This window comes from Hyposmocoma kahamanoa, unplaced genomic scaffold (assembly GCF_003589595.1).
Source record: "Hyposmocoma kahamanoa isolate Upper Pololo Valley unplaced genomic scaffold, ASM358959v1 62, whole genome shotgun sequence".
Classification (NCBI taxonomy): domain Eukaryota; kingdom Metazoa; phylum Arthropoda; class Insecta; order Lepidoptera; family Cosmopterigidae; genus Hyposmocoma; species Hyposmocoma kahamanoa.
In genome coordinates this window covers 3414832-3434719 of record NW_020653850.1, presented here as the reverse complement: position 1 = coordinate 3434719, position 19888 = coordinate 3414832, and the positions used below count along the sequence as shown (strand labels likewise).

Here is a 19888-nt window from a genome sequence, read left to right as displayed (position 1 = left end):
CGTGCGTGCGTGCGTGCGTGCGTGCGTGCGTGCGTGCGTGCGTGCGTGCGTATAGGTTGCTTATATAAGTTTATAGCTAGTCATATAATATTGTGTTATATTTATAACAATTATTTATAAACTTGTTTGTATCTGTTTCAATTTCCATGTTATGCACCCCTGTTCATTATTTTCAACACATAAATAAATGAATCAAATGTAACAATTTCACCTATTTATTTCAAAACGTAACCAACGTTTAGTTGATAGTCGTTACAATATTTACACACTGCAATCACTAGCTGCTTGCAAGCGGGCAACACTTTTGCGCAATGACCTGCCATTTTACTCTTCTTTTTCGTCTTCAAAAAAGACAGACTATAGCAGCATATAGCATATAGCATATAGCAATGAAATTTATAAATCCAACCGAATATCTTGTATACTGTGTAATGTTTACTTCATTTATGACTACTATATGAAAGTATTATGTATGCAGATATATAATTACTATCTATGGATCCCTTGTAGGTTAGAGTGGAACCCATGGCAGTCGAGTAGGAATCATCTGCTTAAACCCCTATAGAAGCCCAGCAGATAAATGTTTAATGGTATTAAAAATTATATCACGAAGTACTTACTGCAACAATAGGATTCTTAACACGTTTTTGTACGCCAAACTTGAACGTCAAGGCAGCAGCGAGGGACGATGTCGTAGCGGCGACGTACGCAACTCCCATCTGAGTAGTTGTTAACGGGGAGTTTGCATTCCGATTTGTGTAATTCACAAGAGCGTTGAACGACTGGTTCACCCATTGCCAGAACACTACAGCTGTTGTTGTTCTGAAAGTATATTTTTATTTATTGAATATCATGATATTTTACTAACCATGACTTGGTTTGTAGCTCAGTTTGTAAGAGCGGTGGCCCCGAAATGGCAACAGACGCTGGTTCAGTCCAGTATTTGTATCAAGTATAATAATTTTGTATAGTTGGATTTTTTGATTCTTGGCTACTAATTATTCCTTCATTATTTCCTTTGAGTTCTGGACAAAGTTGCTAGAAATATTCATCAACAGCGGATCGCGCTTCTCACTCTCCGAGTAGTATAGCTGGTCCAGTGGCGAAGCGTCGATTTCTGCCGCCCGGGGCGAACCTTATATTTTCTGCACTCTCTATATTTAACCGACTTTCAAAAAAAGGAGGAGGTTCTCAATTACGCTGTATATTTTTTTGTATGTATGTTGCGCGATTACTCCAGCATTTGTGAACTGATTTTGATGAACCTTTGTTTTTTTATTGGAAACAGGGCACCACTGTATTGGTCCCATTTAAATTTGTAGAAAATATTCCACCTGTAATGGTGTCAAACTAGGGGATGAAATAGGTTTCGTGCACTTTCCGGAAAACCGATTTCAATACAACTTCGCAAATAGATCTAATTCCATGAACTATTGAGGTCGGGATTTTTTTATATAAAAATGTAATTATCGACTGTATTAGATAGATAGATAGATAGATAGATAATTCGTTTATTTGCCGAAACACAGTACATTACAAAACAAACTTACAACATAGGTACAATAGTAGAATTATATAGATTTTAAGACTTTCGTGGTTATTCACTAAATGATTATCACTAGTATCAGGTTTCTTACCACGGTATGACTTCTTTTTATTTTCCCGATATTTCGGAACGGTTGCACGCCCCATGGTCACGGGTAGACTCAACCCGTTGAGTCAAAAGAAGTCATACCGTGGTAAGAAGCCTGATACTAGTGATAATCATTTCATAGTAGAATTAAAAAATAATAATAATAATAAAAAGAAAAACAAACTAGTCTATAGGAAATGAAACTATTTTTCCGGATTTAAATCGCGTATATTTGTTTTTTCAAACAAACCGACCATGGGACCTGTAAAGGGCCCGAAACGTTTCATTTCGTATGTGTAACAATCGCGAAAACCTAAGAACTCGATAAACTAGTCTATACTTGATGTGGAGTGTTATATTGTGTGGAGTGTAGATTTGCGTGTACTGTGTCAGCAAAAAGGACCCAACTCAGCATTATGTCGCAGCTCAGTAGAACTACGACTCTGGTGATTCTGCTAGGTCCTAAATGAGCCGGTAAAAAAAAGAGAAGATTTATATTAACGAATTGAAACTGTGTCAGTGTGCATGAATATAATTATATTTATGATATTAACTGTATATGAAATATAATATAATACAAAATAATATATACGTATACACATGCACAACAGACATACACATACAATACACATATAAAAAAAAACAAATAAAAACAAACAAATAAAATTCTACCGTCATCCAAAAAATAACAAAACGGAACACAATCTAATGTGACAACTATATGCACTACCGCAGATGTATTCGCTAACTACGCTTGCTGCCAATACTAGATACGGCCTACCGTATTAATTTCGTTTTTATAACTTTATTTAAAATAACATAACATATTTTATTTTTTATTTATTTATTTTATTTGATTTTATTTCATTTGAACTTATGGCGTCTGTTTCAAATACTCGCGAAATTATTTTATTGAAAACACGTTACAGATTTTTTAGATTTAAATCAAGTGTTATCATTTCTGCTTTCATTCAAATAATTGTGTAATTTTAGTGTCTATAAAACGTTTGTCAAAAATAAATTTGTGTCAATATTTTGCACATCTAAAGGTAATGTAACAACTACTACATCTGTCTCATTCCATAAAACATCTTGATCTCTACTGCCTTTGACTACTCGTTACGTGTAAATAGAGATTTTTCTACCGTAAAATAATTGGGGCTCTATGTTCATTTAGGACATCATTTTTGTCATTATCACGATTGTAAAAGTAGTTCGTACGGGCACGCTCGGCTCTATTGTGTTTTTATGTTCGCCTGGCGTCGCCATCTTTGTATTGTTCAAGATATCGTTTTCTCAATTACTGAAATTTATTTTCTAATTTTAAGTAAAATAATAATAATTTTGACCAGTTAAAGCTCGGTCGCACTCGCTGCCGCCCTTGCTGTGCCACCCGGAGCCAAGGCCCCCCCTCTGTACCCCCGACGCTCCGTTACTGAGCTGGTTTAATGGTAAAAATTAAGGCGAATTTCAAGTCAATCAAGAGGCTTAAGGAACATCAAGAACGTAGCATATAGTAACTTGAATTTCAGGCCGCAACAACCATAAAAATCCTAATAACATTAAAACAAGATTGCGATACGAAACCCATACACGCTTATCTTTGTATGGAGTGCCTTTGTTACATCATTCGGTTTGAGACGACATCAGAGGTTCTGCGGTAAATACTGGGTGCTTCTAATGTCGGGCCTGATCCATGGTGGAACCAATCTAGGAAACGACATTGGCAAAATTGGTTTTTTGTCCAGTTAATTTTTGCCCATTTCCATGAAAGTAATTTTTTTAATCTGTTAAGAGAGGCCTATAATGCAGGGCATTACTTTGTTACTATAGTGGGATGCGTATGGAAATATTTTTTTCAGGTTGGTAGATAAGAGATAACAATTTTAAAACATTGTCTAAATACAAGTAAAACAAATGTAAAGCAAGTTATGATAATATTAAAATAAACTATAAAAGAAGGGACTCTAATGCAGTGTTGGATGCCTTACGGCGCGTTTCCATTACGTCGTAACGTTTTATTTATCGTTGGACGACTGTCGCGTTTAGCCTGTTCCCATATCACGACTATCTGTCATAACTGTGTCGTGGACGTTTATTTTATCGTTGAACGACTGTCGTGTCTAGCTGTTCCCACTAGATCGTGACGACAATTGGACTTAGTTATGCAAACTAGAACCAACCCACAAAATGTCACTTTCGAGATAATTTGATTTTTGTAAAAACAGTGTGAAGAAATAAATAGGTAAGTTATTTGAGACAAACAACGTGAGTTATGTGTAGCATTGAGAATGATATAGGGAAACTATTATATTATATAGCAATAAATGGAAAACATTATGTATCTTTTTATTTAGTTTTCGTAATTAAAACGCTAAATGTCTACAGTACTTCAGTACATGTGACATGGATCTGTTTAACATATTATAAAAAACACATTATATGAAGTTAAGCAGCATGGTTCTTTTTAACTATTAAAAAGTTACTTATTTAGGGTTGATACCCTGAAGGACTTTTATTTTCTCCTTTTAGGCTTGGTATATTGCCAGGATCTTTTGTGAGCGGGTAAAGGACACGTCTGGTGTGTTCTACCTAAATACACAACTCAATTTCACTTGAGGTGTGGGTTGGTTCTTGTTTCCATAATTATGTCCAATTTATCGGTTCACGGCAGCCGCCTTATCGTTTGCACGACAGAATCGTATGAAGCTGCGATTTTCTATCGTCACATTTTATAGTGACGTTTTATTTATCGTTGGACGACTGACGTTCTAGCTCTTCCCATTGCCACGACAGTCTGCCGTCGTAACGTCAAAAGTGACCGACAGTTAATCGTGTAAACAACTTCATTTAAATATACAAGCCACAATACTTTAAACTGCGCGACTATCTGTCGTCACGACATAATAGGAACGCGCCCTTAGAGTTCTTAATCGTATAGCTTTATAATGATTATACATATAATAATTATGGTTCCTTCTTTTCATTTTCATTTCATAGATTTATTGTATATTTTAGACTGCCCGTCTGCCGTTATGCTGCTAACAGATTGACTGCATGTTTGCAATTAATGCGTGTCGTGATGAAATGGATTTCGATAATGATATGTTTATTTCTTTAATAAAAAGTAAAATCAGCGTTTCGAATCATAAATGTTCTGAATAAAAGTAGGTACAGGGGATCCTAGTTTAGGAGCAGGCACATCTATGTACCTATTTCGCTATCTTTTGCAATAAAGTTATTGTATTGCAACAAATTACGTAATTGAAACAGTGAAAAGCATTCCATACAGTCAGTAGTCATACAGAATAAGTCATAAGAGCATTAACTGACCAAGGCCGACTGCCAAACACCTTGGGGAATTATTTTTAAAACATGCTACGTAATACGACGCTAGGTGGGTGTGTCGTGCAAAAATATTGACACGCATTCTGTTTGTCATTGCGAAGGACTAGTCAGGTGACTCATTTAGGTCCGTAATATAATAGAAGGGTATTTATAATAGACGTCTCGTGAAAGCCGAAACTGGTCTAAAGGTTGTGGCCTCCATTAAGATAAACCTAATTGTTATTAACTTAAACAGGTTCATTCCAGCCAGCCTAACTAACAACTTGAGGTGGTTGGACTTCTGTGCTTTCAACACATGCACCGTTTTGGTGCAGCTGGATATCTTGAACCCAAGACGCCGGCGGCCGGCCGACTGTGCCAGTACCGGGGTCCATCGCCTCTCTCATTTAAAACTCAAAATATATGTTTTTGGCCATGGGAGAGGCGACAGATATCCAAATAATAAAAGTTATATATTTCGGACATAAATAAAAGCAAGTTATATGTACGTACCATAACTTAAAAACATGTGTGAAATTGCTCAAGATAATGACAATAATGATGCAAATGGAGGAAATGAACGAGGTCTGTCAGGAGTGAACAGAATGAAGTCCCTACCTTTGGGAGGTAGGATTGATGGTATGTGGGTCATTCTTTAGGTTAGTCTTCTCTGCCTAATTAACGTGGCAATTTTGTTATGGTATCGTGAAATATTATATAATATTCTATCACAACAGCTCATTATTGTTTAAAACACAATCTTGTGACGATAATTGAAATGTGGACGAGGATAGTACAGGTCACCATAAAAGATGCCAATTCATTCTGACCTGAATATTCCAGGTTTCCGCTTCTCTTCAGTGATTCCTTTTGTATGGAAATTTCGAAACATTTGAACCGCGGCGCGATATTTTGTGACGTACAAATTTGAACTTTAGCCCTTTCTATTTATCCGTTTATTATGTTTATCTTACCTTATCTTAAATGTAATATAAATATATATAATATAATAAATAAATGCAGATTCAAACACTGAAATACTTATAAATAATAAATACTCAGACATATCTGTTTATACTAATAGTGTAAAGTAGACTTATGTTTAATGATATTGTATGTACTAGGAAATGAAACTATTTTTCCGGATTTAAATCGCGTATATTTGTATTTTTTCAAACAAACCGACGTTTCCGGCCCTTTACAGGTCCCATGGTCACGGTTGACTGGGACATGGGACCTGTTATGGGCCCGAAACGTCGGTTTGGTTGAAAAAACAAATATACGCGACTTAAATCCGGAAAAATAGTTTCATTTCCTATGTGTAACATCGCGAAAACCTAAGAACTCGATATTGTATGTACTAATTAAATAATCAATTTGTCGAAAATTGTTGTTCGTTAAAGAACGAAAATGAATTATTTTACAACATAGAAGATAAAATTTGGAAATAGTAATATGTAAATAACTTATTTTTGTTAAAAATGTAAGTTGTTCTGTATCTATTACGATGGCAATTTTTAAATTAGGGTGAATGCTGTAGAAATGAGAGCTTTGCGTAATATGTGCGGTGTTAGTATTAAAGATAGAATGCCCAACAGATTAAGAGAGCGTTGTGGTATGAAAGATGATGTAGTGACCAGCATAGAGAGAGGGATGCTTAGATGGTTTGGTCATGTAGAAAGAATGAATGTTGGTAGAATGACGGCACAAATGTATAGAGCGAGTGCGGATTGAAGCGTGGGGAGAGGTAGACCTCGGCGAACATATCTCAATCAGATTGAGGATGTCCTTAAAAAAGGCCGGGTTATAAGTACCAAGAATAAACGAGCATCTATGAAGAGATTGATGGCAGTAGAGGAGGCGAAGGAGATTTGTCAGGAGCGTAGCAAGTGTAGGTCCATAGTGCCCGTCTACTCTAGTGGGAGACATGCGTGATGATATGTATATATGTATAGGGCTCATATTTCTTCCAAGTTACTTCTTGGAAGCCAGTATTTTGTTATACATCTAATATTTTTTTATAAAACCACGTGTTTAGCATCCTTCTGGGGATAAGTCTAGCTTTCGAAAGACTTATTCGTATTGAATTAGTTTAAAGTGCACGAGTCTCTGCTAATATGAAGGTAATAGGGTAATAGCAACATTCTAGGTTTTTTTTAAGCGGATTGTTTTTTAATGCTCTAACAAGCTTGCTAACAAATGTTTTATATGAAATCTTAAAACACTAAAATGCGTAATTATTCTTAGTATATAATTTCAGCTTTTACCCAGCTTGAATATTATTTAGTTTCTAAAAAAAGGTTATTATTTATTACAACAAAAAAATTAAAGGTTTGCCTGGATGTTGTGACAAATTGGGAAACTGTATTGTGACTAGCAACATTGAGAATAAACGTTCATTATATAATTCCAATTGGTTACATTTGTTAAATGTAAAGACGACGAAGATGCCAATTTAACGTTGCCATAATAAAACCCAATTTTTCATTTTCTTATTTTTTTAGTTTTATAATACTAAGTGACGGGACGAACATGTTGTGCGCCTGATGGTAAGCTACACGCCTGTCCATAACAGTTGCAGTGTAGTCGCAAAGATCTGAGGGGCACTGCCACTGCGCCTGTCACCCTGAGACATAAGTTGACAAGTCCCATGTGCCTGTAATGTCACCAGCACCCGTAACCCTTCAAAACCGGAACGCAGTAATGCTGACATTACTGCTTGGCGACAGAAATAGGCAAGGTGGCAGTACTACCCTGGACAAACAAGGAGTTCTACTGCTACAAATATTATTATTTAGTGCCATGAGATTCTAATACACATAATTTACAACGTTATGTTCTTACTTGTACCACTGCAACATAGCACCAGTAATTAGACATCCTCCGGGCATCTGGAAGGACATTCTTCCAAATACATTTTGCAGTTCTCCACTGTCCGGATGAAACGCTGATTCGTATAGCTGTTTCGCTCTAACTAAGTCCTCCCATTTCGTGTTTGGCGGTTCTTTATTTTGTCTGTAGAGGAAATAAGAATGTTTAATCAGTCATGTCAATAACTTTACATTAGGCGCAAGGAAGATCTAGCCAACCAAAACGCGGCTATGTGACAAAACCATTTTTTGAGATATCATAATAAAACATAACCCAGTTTTAAGGTCTATACACACATATCCGGGCCGTGCCCGGGACGTGGACGAGCCGTGCTCCGCCAGAGGCTCAAAAAAATATCGTTGCGTACATTTTGTATGAACTCGTTCACACATGTCCGTGTCCTACTACAACTAGCACGCCCCGTCCACGTCCCGGGCACGGCCCTGATGTGTGGACAGTCCTTTAGAATATTGAAAGTAGTTATTGATATTTTAGCTATGCATCATTACGGTAAGTTCGGATACACGCTTATATGTATAAGTCCAACACGTTCAGTTAGTTTTAAACAGAGAATTTGGAGCTCTATATTATGCTATTTAAAGCGGATATTTGACCACTTGTCACTAGGTCGCGTTATAGTTAATGGACGGAAATGTGCAAGACTAGAGAACGAATCACAAAACAATTTAGATAATTAGGAATATAAAATACGCAGATTTACAATAAAAGTAATGTAAGAGAAGCAAAACAATCGAATGAATGTACCTATTAAAAAACTTCCAAAGGTAAACTAGGCAGATGTTGATTCCCACCACCAAAGAGCAGCATTTTTTAACCGACTTCAAAAAAGGAGGAGGTTCTCAATTCGACTGTGTTTTTTTGTATGCATATTACGCGATAACTCCGGTATTTGTGAACCAATTTTCATGATGCTTTTTTTGTTGGAAAGGGGGTACTTCCATAGTGATCCCATTTTATTTTGAAGAAAATCATCCACCTCTAAGGGTGGCTGTTCACGCATGAAGATTCATTTTTATAAATAGCGCCTTAACTTTAATTTAGGAGCAATTATTTTAATGGTTGATTTTGCTATTTCTCCAATTCATGGCGTTTTTCTCTCAATATACTTGTGAGTAGTGAGAACCGATTTTTATTATCTCCAGTGTCAAGTCCTGTATAGTGGCGAATTATGGGATATTTCAATAAAACTTAGCAAATAGACGTAATTCCACGTACTTTTGAGGTCGGTTTTTTTTAGTACTCTGTACTGAGATTATCTTATTTTACTTTTTTCAGTCCTGCACATTTACGGGCGCAAAATGGTAGTGACCTTTGACCTCAATTAACTCGGGTCACAGACTGAATTTCTAAATTCCGACTTCGTCACGACTATAGAATTCTATTTTTTTTTCTTTTTTTTTTTCAGAAATTGAGGAATTTCAATAAATGCAAAACAATGTTCGAACGTTCCGCTCGCTGTCTTTCGATTAAAAACAAGTTTTTTTTCTGTTAATTGACAAGTAGAGACTAATTTAAAAAATTAATATTATGTATTGATTGTAGTATTTTTAGTCTCTATACTTATTATTATTATTATTATTATTATTATTTTATTTAAACACAGTTTTATGGCAATGAAATATCATTGGATTGAGTGGTAGTAATAAAAGACGTATGTATCTACCTATAATACCTATATACAAAAATAAGTTTTCAAATATTACTTTTTTTAAATACCAAGTGACGGGATGAACAAGTGATACGCCAATACATAGGAGTTCCAGTGGCACTCAGAACTTTAAATCGTAAAGATCTAAGGAGCACTGCCACTGCGCCCGGCACCCTGACACATAAGTTGACAAGTCCCATGTGTCTGTAATTTCATCAGCACCTTTTAAAACCGAAACCCAGTAATGCTCACATTTAGAGATGGGAAAACCTGCTTATTTTTTGAAGTTAAGTACATTGACTTACAATTATATGGACGTCGGGTCCGCGCTAAAAAGTGTCCGCACTTGTAAGGCGCTAAAATCGTATACAGAGCGCGACACTCCGCTTTAGTCTTCAGTTGTTCTACTGACAGCGCGATACTGCGATGACATTACAATTTAAATTTCGAATAGGTTGACTTGGGACATTTTTTTCGTGGTTTTTGTATTAGACCCGTCGTCCATTTATTTGTAAGTCAATGGTTAAGTAAGTTAAGTTTTAAGTTATGTAAGTTTATCTGTAAAACACGAGTTTTATTTTTATTTATAAAATTATTATTCACATTGACGAATTAATTTGTTTAGGAAACACACTTTAAGGACTACTGTAAGAAAATTGAAAGAGCACCGTGTCGTGATGTTTCATCTTTGAATAATTAAGGTTATTTCTTTGCTAAAGTAGCTAGCCTTCTGGTCATAGGGTGCTTTAATGTGCAAGACTGAACAAATTTAACTACCACACAAACTTTACTGCAATCTTGTACTTTTCCATTGTAGTTCATCAAATGAATATGAGAATTATTTTTCTTACAGCCTGTATCTTTCTTTTTTTTAAATGTCAAGTGACAGAACGAACGAGTTGCGCGCCTGAAGCTACACGGCTGTCCATAACAGTTGCAGTGCCACTCAGAGCATTAAATTGCAAAGATCTGAGGGGCAATGCCACTGCGCCCGTCATCCTGAGACTTAAGTTGACAAGTCCCATGTGCCTGTAATTTCACCAGCACCCTTACCCTTCGAAACCAGAAGAAGAAGAAGAAGAGCTTTTCTGCTACTAAAATTACAAACATGTATTTAGTACCATTGACTGTGTTTATTACAAACAGTAAGTACTATTCATAAAATTATACTTACTGGTACTTTATATATAAATCCTTAGCAGCATAAAGTTCTTTCTCACTCGCCAAAGATAGCACCGGGTTAGTAATCAACCAGAAATGCTTGAAGCGGCCCGTAAATGTATTCTGGTCCCATAGAGGTTTGGTAATGTCTATTCTGTGTTCTGTCGCCATTGCCTGATACAAAAAAAAACTTGAAATGTATAAATGTTAAATAACTTAATGCACTACCTACATGTAGTTATTAATTTTCCAAGAAATTATTGTTAAGCACAGTCTTTTCTTATTAACAATAGAATTCATTTATTACAATAATATGAAACTATCAGAGCAAACAAAAAACTTTCACACTGCATGTGGGGCTGACCAAAAGCCAAGTTATGTTGTTGAATGCAAATTATTAAATTATATTTAGTTACAAAATAATCAAATTAAAAAATACTAAGGAATATTGATTTTTTCTTTGGGTATTATACCTAACTATATGTATAAGAGTATGTAGGGTAAGAGCACCAGTAGCCAGCCACGATCCTGTAGTCAGCCTTTTTGCGTGTTTAATTGCTTATAAATAAATAAGCGGTATTTTTTGAATTAATAAATCGTAAGTTGATAAAATTAAGCTTTGATTCCTCATTTATCAATACAATACGCGACTAGTGCGATAAGAGGTCAGGAGCAGAAATAAACTCGTCTAAACAGGTGCCGTCAGTCGACAAGAGCCGTTGTGACATGTCCGCCATTTTTTTCTCAGCAAGTGATGTTCTCATAACAGGTAAGAAAAGTTATGTTTCGATGTTAAAAGTGACAGTTTTTTCTCCACTTGTGTGTTAGTTTATCTATTCAATTTCATTAATACTGTAATAATCTATCTATTGGAGACTTTGCTTTTTATATGAAATCCAAAGCTCAGCCTCCAGGGGCCGCTTTTCATGACAAATCATGATAAAAATTTTATCGTTAAAACCGTTACAATAAAATGTTCAAATTTAACTTAACATTCTCTATACAATTTTGTGAAAAACCCAGTAGTCAGCACCATTTGAAAAAAACTTTTTAATTACACCAAGACCGATACACGCGTATCCCATATATCCGTTGATTTTCACATTTAATTATTGTTGATTTTGATCTTATTATTATTGAGAAGTATTAAGGCTGAGTACAGGGTACACAGGAGGCTGTTTATTGGATTTAGAGGCTGACGACTGGGAAAAAGTGCCATTTTTTCTTTAAACCTAAATATAATATTAGTACAGAAGATTTTTATTTGTTACATTATTTATATTGAAACTATAATAAATGATTGATCGAACAGAGTGGTACATTTTTTATCCGACCTACTCTGTACAAATAACTAAGATTTTGAAATTGAAATTCCCGTTAAAAGACTGACTACAGGTGCCTTTACCCTATTTACTTTACTTATTTACAACTCCAGCTACAAATTTTTGAACACTAAGTAGAACTAAATGCGTAGTAAAAAAAGCTCACACTTTTTTTACATAGATCTAAAGGCATTCCCTATTAAAAAAAAAAGAAAGATTCTAAAAGTTTTTAACATTCAAAGAGTTTGGAACAAAATGCTCAGTAGTGGGCCACAGACATTGCATTGTTCTTTTATCACTTCGGAGAAGGTCCTTGCAGGAAAAAAGGCAGGTTTTTGAAGTTTTACTACATCAATTTTTAGTTTAAGTTATTACTACTTATTACATATTGAGTTTCAATTAATTATTGTTACTTGTTTCAGCTAATGGTTCTACATTCAACGCTCAACAAATAAATAATAATAATAATAATTCCTTAAATAATAATATTAATAACAGTCCTTGAACCATAAACAAATTTATGCTATACTTTTATTGTGGTTTAGAATTTTAATAAATCTATGACTCTCCAACTACAGTCATAAAAGCTTTAATATTTTTGCATAATAATCACTTGATAAAATGATTCTCCATGCTTTATTTTTATTGTTGCAACAAAATGTGAAGACCTTTGAAAATATTACTTAATTTTGTGTTGATGGCTTTTCCTATATACTATATGGTGTCTTTTTTTTAAATATTTTGGCAAGGTACTTATGAATCAATTAATAAATCATTTGAAACAAAAAAAAACACCCAAGTTTAAGTCCTTAACAAACAGTCTCAATAAATCAGAGGCCTTGAGTTTACATTTCAACATAACTCATACATATTACTTTGCAAAAACAATGTTTTTGTAGTAAATAAACGGATTATGTAAGTTTTCAATCCACCACACATGCTATTACAATTTCTGTAATAAAACTTAACACACATAATACTTACGGCAACAACTATATAATCACAAAGTTATCAGATAAAAGTTGTAATAAACAAAACCCACTGCAACGCGAGGTATGCCTCTACCTCTGGTCAACACGACACTACCTCGATTACTATCTGAGTAGGTGCTGCAGCCGCATCCATCCTTTCCACACCAGAGGCAAGGGAGGGTGGGACGGAGGACGGAGGGCGAAGGACCCGGCGCACGGGTGAACGTGAGGGAACCGAACTAGAAACAAAAATTACTTGTGCTGGCGAATTGTCAATGTTGCAAATGCGTTATTTACAATTATTTACATCCGTATTTTAATAAAATAGCTACTTCGACAGGTGAGTTCAGGTGACAAGTTGTGAGGGAGAAGTGTCATCCATAGATAAGAATATTATCTAATATAAGTTTAATATACAAAAGTACTTTGTGAATTATACTGGGTATCAGTCATCATCACAGAACACTTTAGGTATGTACTGAATCAACTCAATTATTCAAGAGTCATTGTGTGTTCCTTTTTCAAACTAATAAGACATACGTTCCTTTATTTTTTTAACCATGACCTCTGCATTTTACCCACTGTACCGTTCGATCACAGAATGTTATCGTTACAAAATACGCAGTTATGATTGCCAACTCATAAAAAAAGCAATGCTTTGTTTGTTTTTATGTTAGAATCAATGTTGGAATATCCTGTTATAGCGTAGAAGAAATAAATGGTGTGATATAATATATAATTTAATCAATGTAAAGAGTCTAAAAGTTGGGCAATTGGAATATTGAATTTAAATGGCTGAATACTGCTCATACTCATGCGACTAACTATGAAAAATACGTAAACTGAAAAATTGTCTATGTAGAATATGGCGGCTGAGGTTGCAACAGCCGATATGACGATTCAAAAGAATTCTCAGATTTTAGTGAACGTGGAAGAAGCTCTCGCTGATTTATTAGTGGTATCTTATTCTGCTGAGGATAAAAAATTCCAAGGAGTGCTTCTGGACTCCAGCAAAGGGTTGGTATTGTAGTTTAGGGGTTTAACAGTTTATCGATTATTGCTGAGATCACCTAATATTTCGGCTTTGTTACTCGTTCTTTTGCAGTAATTTGCCTTTTGGAGTGTATAGTTTGCACCCAGCGTTCACCAGACAGTCTGCGACCACCGAGGAGAAGGATGAAAAGCTACATTCCGTTAGTCAAAGGTACATTTACCAAGAGCCTCAATATGCGAATGAGTTTGTTTCCAAGTCGAAAAAGCCTGGGCCGAAGGGCAAACAGCAGCAAAAGATGACGGTGCGATTGCGACCACGGAAGGTGTTATGTTCAAACTGCCAAGGAATATGTAACGAGAACAGCGAAAATGTGGACGTGTCCAAAAAACGCAAATTAGATTCCGATGACGATTCGCCTCTAGAGAGTTCTGAGTCAACCAAAGTCCACAAGAATTACCTAATGGGCAGTATGTTAATCCCAAAGCTTTCGAGACTGCAACCGAGTGAAATAACGAGTGCTATGAAAGGTGGATCGCGGAATTCAAATAAGTCTAGTGAGAAGCACATTAAAACTGAAGGTGAAGGCACTGCACCCAAAGAAATGGCTTTCGTGAGTGTATCCGATGACAATGACTGTGATAAAGATGATGTTTCGTTCAATTCAATGTTCCAAAGTGCACGGACTTTGAAAATTTGTTTTGGAGAAGGAGAAGGCACAGTGGTGAAAATACCACCATTAACTGGTGATTTTAATGAAGACTCAGGTGTGTCATGTGACATGACGAAACCTGATATGAAGGCTGCTAAAAAGGCCTTGAAAAAAGCTAAAAAGCAGGCAAAGAAATATAATACTATAGGTAAAATATCACCAAAACACATAGGGGCTTTATCACCTCGTAACAATGTTTCTAACAGTCCCACATCTGATCCGTTAGAAAAGAAACATAAGCATAAAGTAAAACATAAAAAGAAAAGCAAGCTACAGAAAAAAAGAGATGAAAATACAAGTAAGATGGTAGATGGTGAATCTATTGACTATTTTAGTGATATTAAAGAGCACTGCTTAAAACAGAAACTTTCTATAAGCCTGAGAAGGCTGAGTAGTAACTCCTATGAACGTAGGAGCGAACAGGACAGTGGATCGGATTGGGAAAGTGAAACTGTACCAGAATTTCCTGCGAATGCCACAGAGGGTGCAGGAGGACGGTTACTCCGTGTTTCTCCAGGTGACATAGTATGGGGTAAAGTTATTGGGTTCCCGTGGTGGCCAGGCCGAGTTCTGAGTGTCACTCCTACATCCAGAGCTCATGTGGCATGGTACGCTTCAACAACATCATCTCTAATGCCGTGTGACAGCCTTAGCCCATTCTTAGAAGATTACAAGGTAATTTTTTTTACATTTTCCTTATTTTGAACACAACTTGTTTATTACTAAGATAATATAGTTATTTCTGCAATAGATTTAATTTGTGAGAAACAAGACACACAATAAATTTGCATTAAGTCTTATCAACAATCTTATTATATATCGAGTTCTTAGGTTTTCGCGATTGTTATACATAGGAATGAAACTATTTTTCCGGATTTAAATCGCGTATATTTGTTTTTTCAAACAACAAATCTTATTATACTTACTTTTAAGCAATAATATTTTGAAAACGCTCTGAATATATACAGAGTGTTTTCTTTAAATGAGACAGTATGGGGAAATTCGAAACCATAGAAGATACAAGGAAACTGTCTTAGGAACCATAAAATCTTTTTTTCTGTGAAAACAATTTTGGAATAGTCAAGTTTTTTGTCAAGCATGAGTTGACCATAAAAATATGTGATGCGAGTCATGAAAATTTTTAATTTTTTTTTGTTTTATGAATTTTGACCAACTTCTGCTGTTCTGATTTTTTTCGTCCTGTACAATAGACCTTGCATAAGATCAACACTAAAAAATTTTTGACCAATTTTATAAATTTTTATGGACAACTCACACTTGACCAAAAAATTTACTAGATGCCAAAATAGTTTTCAAAAAAAAGACACGTTCTTGAGACAGTTTCTGTGTATCTTCTATGGTTTCAGATTTCCGCATACTGTCCCATTAAAAAAACACTACTTCTAATTTATTTTTTTCTGTCTGTTAACATACTACTCTATGGTTATACATAATTCATAAGCCAACAGTATAGTCAATATATTTGAAGAAGAAAGCCAATAATATTTATTTGTGTATTGCTTTTTTTACACATCATTGATTTTTAACAATACTTCACAACAACTGGGAATTCTCTTGATCAATAATATGCTTGAGAATACGTCATCAATGTTTACTAAGCACCGTCACATCCGCATACCTAAGTCAGCTATTATAATTTATTGTTGGCATACTTTGAATGTGTATATCACTTCATCAACTCGAATTACTACTAGCCATCCTAATAGGATTCTTTTCAGGACCTATGCAGCCAAATGTCCCTACCACGAGTATTTCCATCTGTTGTAAACACCTCTAATTATATCTCAGAGCCAAAATGTACATATTTATAGAAATGTATGGTTTTCAGAGGTCTAACTGGACTCATCCATGTCAGATATATCCGACTAAGCAGAGATATGCTAATCGTAGGGCAACATTGGCATACAAGATGCATATATGTCTCTTATCAGTATGTGCATACCCTTACGAGTAGCTCGTAAGAACCGCGACTAGCATCCAGAGTATATTTTTATTTCTAGTCACTGTCAGCCTCTGCAGTGATGAGTTGATACTGTGGCTGTAATTCAGGACCCGATCCATATTAATAATCTACCATTCTTTGTTAAGGACCTTTGCGAAATAGTATTGTTTGCTGACGACACATCCTTGTTTTTTAAAACAGGCAGACTACAACTATGACAATATTTACGATACCCTCTCAAAGGTAGTTTATTGGTTTAATGCTAACAATTAATTGCTCAGTGCCAAGAAGACAAAGTGTTTTAAATTTGAATTACCTAATGATTAAATTTGAATTACCTAATAATCGACCCTTCGGCCGCGTACGAAACCGGAGGCTATAATCGACGAGTCCAATCATAGAAGTAAATGTTGAAAAGTTACACCTTGTTAACTAAGCTTTGTTAACAGTCACTCCCAAAAAGACTTGTAGGAGTGACCTTAGATAGTAAACAATCGTTTCCACATATATCTTCTTTAGTCATCAGATTAAGCTTTGCTGCATACGCAGTCCGTAGAATACGTGAGCTTACCGATGTTGCTACTGCTAGACTAGTTTACTTACTTCCATAGTATAATGTCCTACAGAACTTTCATGTGGGGTAGAGCGGCAGATGTACAAACCATATTTGTGTTGCAAAAACGAGTGATTCGTTCTGTGTACCGTTTAGGTTCTTGGGTTTCTCTCAGAAAAAAGTTTAAGGAGACTGGTATCATGACTGTGGACATGCATCACAGTACATTTACTCAAATATTTTATATGCCTAATAATAAAAATATACCTAATTTCATTAAGAAAGTTGTAAGTCAAAATACCATTTTTTACTTTTTAAGTTAAATTTAAACTTTTTTATGCATATTGTAGGTTCCATATTTAAAAATAATGAAAACACTTAGTGTTATGTTTACTTCCAAACATGGAACCTATAATATAAATTAAAAAGGATAATATATTTATATTAAAAAGCAAAAAATGGTATTATGACTTACAACAACTTACATGGGAAGTATCGAGATGTCCATAATATTAACCTTAGAACTAAGTCCAAACTCATGGTACCACGAATCGTTTAGCTAAGGCAAGCAATTCTTTTATGGAGAAGTGTATACGTTTTTACAATAAGATTCCGGAGCATATATTATTATTTCCTCGTTCGCTCCATTTCCTAGTTTAAAACTTACGTTAAAAGTATTTTAATTGAAGAGTATGTGTTAGATGAAGATGTTTGGAAAGACAACATGAGTCTAGATTCCACACAATTATGATTAAAAGTGTATTCCATAGCATTATTTGAAAAGATAATCCCTAGAGTTTCTTGCTCGTTCTTCTCAAGGAGGTCAGCGTAGTGAACGAGCAGTAGCTTAAAAATGACGTTTTCAAGTGTAAAATTTTAATAAATGATTATTTGACTTTGACTTCAGGGTTCAAGACCATTGGCTTGTCTTGATCCTTAAGACCGAGCTTAGTCAGGCTCAAGGCTGATTGAAGACTTCTTCGGCTTTGAACTTGTAAGCTTATGTGCTGCCACATTGTCCTCTATTTCTCTGGCATAAAACCACTACATAACCGCTACTCTCTAAGTTTGATGTTTAGGGGACTCTGGCCAAAGCATGAAATACAGACAGAGTCTTGAGTTAGCTTTGTTTATTTATTTAGACTTGCTACTAACAACAGATTATTACGCCATTTAGCCGGTAGGTTGGTGGTTATCTGTACTATGCTTGCCTAAATAATTCTGTCCACCTAGTGCGTAACATCCTTTACAATCCTACTGTCAATTGATTTGAATTGATTGATCAAAATGCAGAATATGTATGTAACTCTATATTATCTAATGTTGCAGTTGCGATTTAACAAGAAAAAGCGTGGAGCATACAAAGAGGCTGTCAAACAAGCTACGATCGAAGCAAAGGTAAATGAATCTGAAATGGAGGATCCACTGGCAAGCCCCACTCATAATTTGGCTACAATGTCACCACGTCCAATAAATGTGTTTTCATAATTTGTGATCATGAGGAATGCGACCGAATTTATATAAACATTGTGATATTTCCGTGAATTGTCTGCACAAAATAGTAGATTTTATTCTGTTAAAGAATCTTTGCCTAGCCTACCATGTGTAACCGTCATCATGCATTAAACTTCTTCAAGTACAGTACAACAGTACTTTTATGTGAAGGCCTACTGCAATCGAGATTGTCTGCTCACTCTTGGATAGCTTAAAGTTTATGGTAAGCAAAGTTTCTTCTACTGAAAATCAACAGATCATTTTATGAAACCATACTAAACATTGATAATATAATAACACATAAAATGAGCTGTTTACATATTATGGAGCAACTCATAAACTTAGTATTAGAAATTAGATAAACTGGGTATTTAAGCTCATATTCATCAGTTGTTGTGAATGTGCAATAACTAAGCACACAGATGCACTTTATTAACTTAAGTAATAAAGTTTACTTTGAACCATAGTAATTTGGTCAATTATCTATCAAAACGGAGATGCTCCGAGGGCAGGAGACGAGAAAAGTGACCATTCGAATTTATTTTAATAATATATCCTCAATACAGAGAACACTACATGTTTAAAAATATGAATACGCGGTAATATATTGCCGCTGCCGTCATGTGGTACCTCTACAGTCACTGCTGTCATGTAGTAACTTTACTGCCGCAGCTGGCATGTGACACATCTACTGTCTCTGCTGGATTGTGGCATATGACGTTTATGAAACGGGCGACCCCAAGACGCAGTGATGCAGAGTTTCAAATTATATCCTTTCACTTCACTAATATGAGTAAGTTGTACTCCATCCGGGTCCTTATCGACACTGTACCAGCACACCTACTCTCGCTACAAAAATCTGTCTGGTGTGTTGAATTTTTTCCCTTGCCTTTCCAAAATATTTATTTTTACTTTCATTTATTTATTACACTAAAGCAATCACTATCGAAATTTACACTTACAATTAATTTAATTTAAATTTATACTTATATATATTTATTACATAACTTACATAAATGAATAATTTTATTCGTTCTTAGTTGTTTTTCTTTTTACAAATCGTCCTTTTTTTGTAATAACTAAGTGACGAGACGAACAAGTCGTGCACCTGATTGTAAGCTACACGCCTGTCCATAACAGTTGCAGTACCATTCTCTCGTTAGTTCTGACTGGAAACCGACGCTTATGGCACTTAGGTATAAGCTGAGTCAGAGCCATTTC

At 35.2% G+C, this 19888-nt stretch overlaps 2 protein-coding genes across 3 annotated transcripts in view; one reads left to right on the top strand and one right to left on the bottom strand.

Moving 5' to 3' along the window:
• Positions 1–13187, bottom strand: part of LOC113229601 (sideroflexin-2) — a 26842-nt gene extending 13655 nt beyond the window's left edge. The window contains exons 1-4 of one of the 2 annotated variants that reach the window (XM_026463258.1): positions 13070–13187; positions 10675–10835; positions 7805–7975; positions 621–822 (exon numbers count right to left, since the gene is read on the bottom strand). In XM_026463258.1, coding sequence (XP_026319043.1) covers positions 621–822; positions 7805–7975; positions 10675–10835; positions 13070–13108 — 573 coding nt within the window. In that variant the 5' untranslated portion in view covers positions 13109–13187. Of the gene's footprint in view, positions 1–620; positions 823–7804; positions 7976–10674; positions 10836–12967 lie in introns of both variants that reach the window. The other variant, XM_026463259.1, reaches the window with a different exon arrangement.
• A 632-nt stretch (positions 13188–13819) lies between these two features.
• Positions 13820–19655, top strand: LOC113229608 (PWWP domain-containing protein 2A-like). The gene is made up of 3 exons (XM_026463268.1): positions 13820–13971; positions 14060–15332; positions 18503–19655. Exons 1-3 carry the CDS (start codon positions 13820–13822, stop codon positions 18659–18661), a joined length of 1584 nt encoding a protein of 527 aa, XP_026319053.1. The 3' UTR covers positions 18662–19655.
• The last annotated feature ends 233 nt before the right edge of the window (positions 19656–19888 follow it).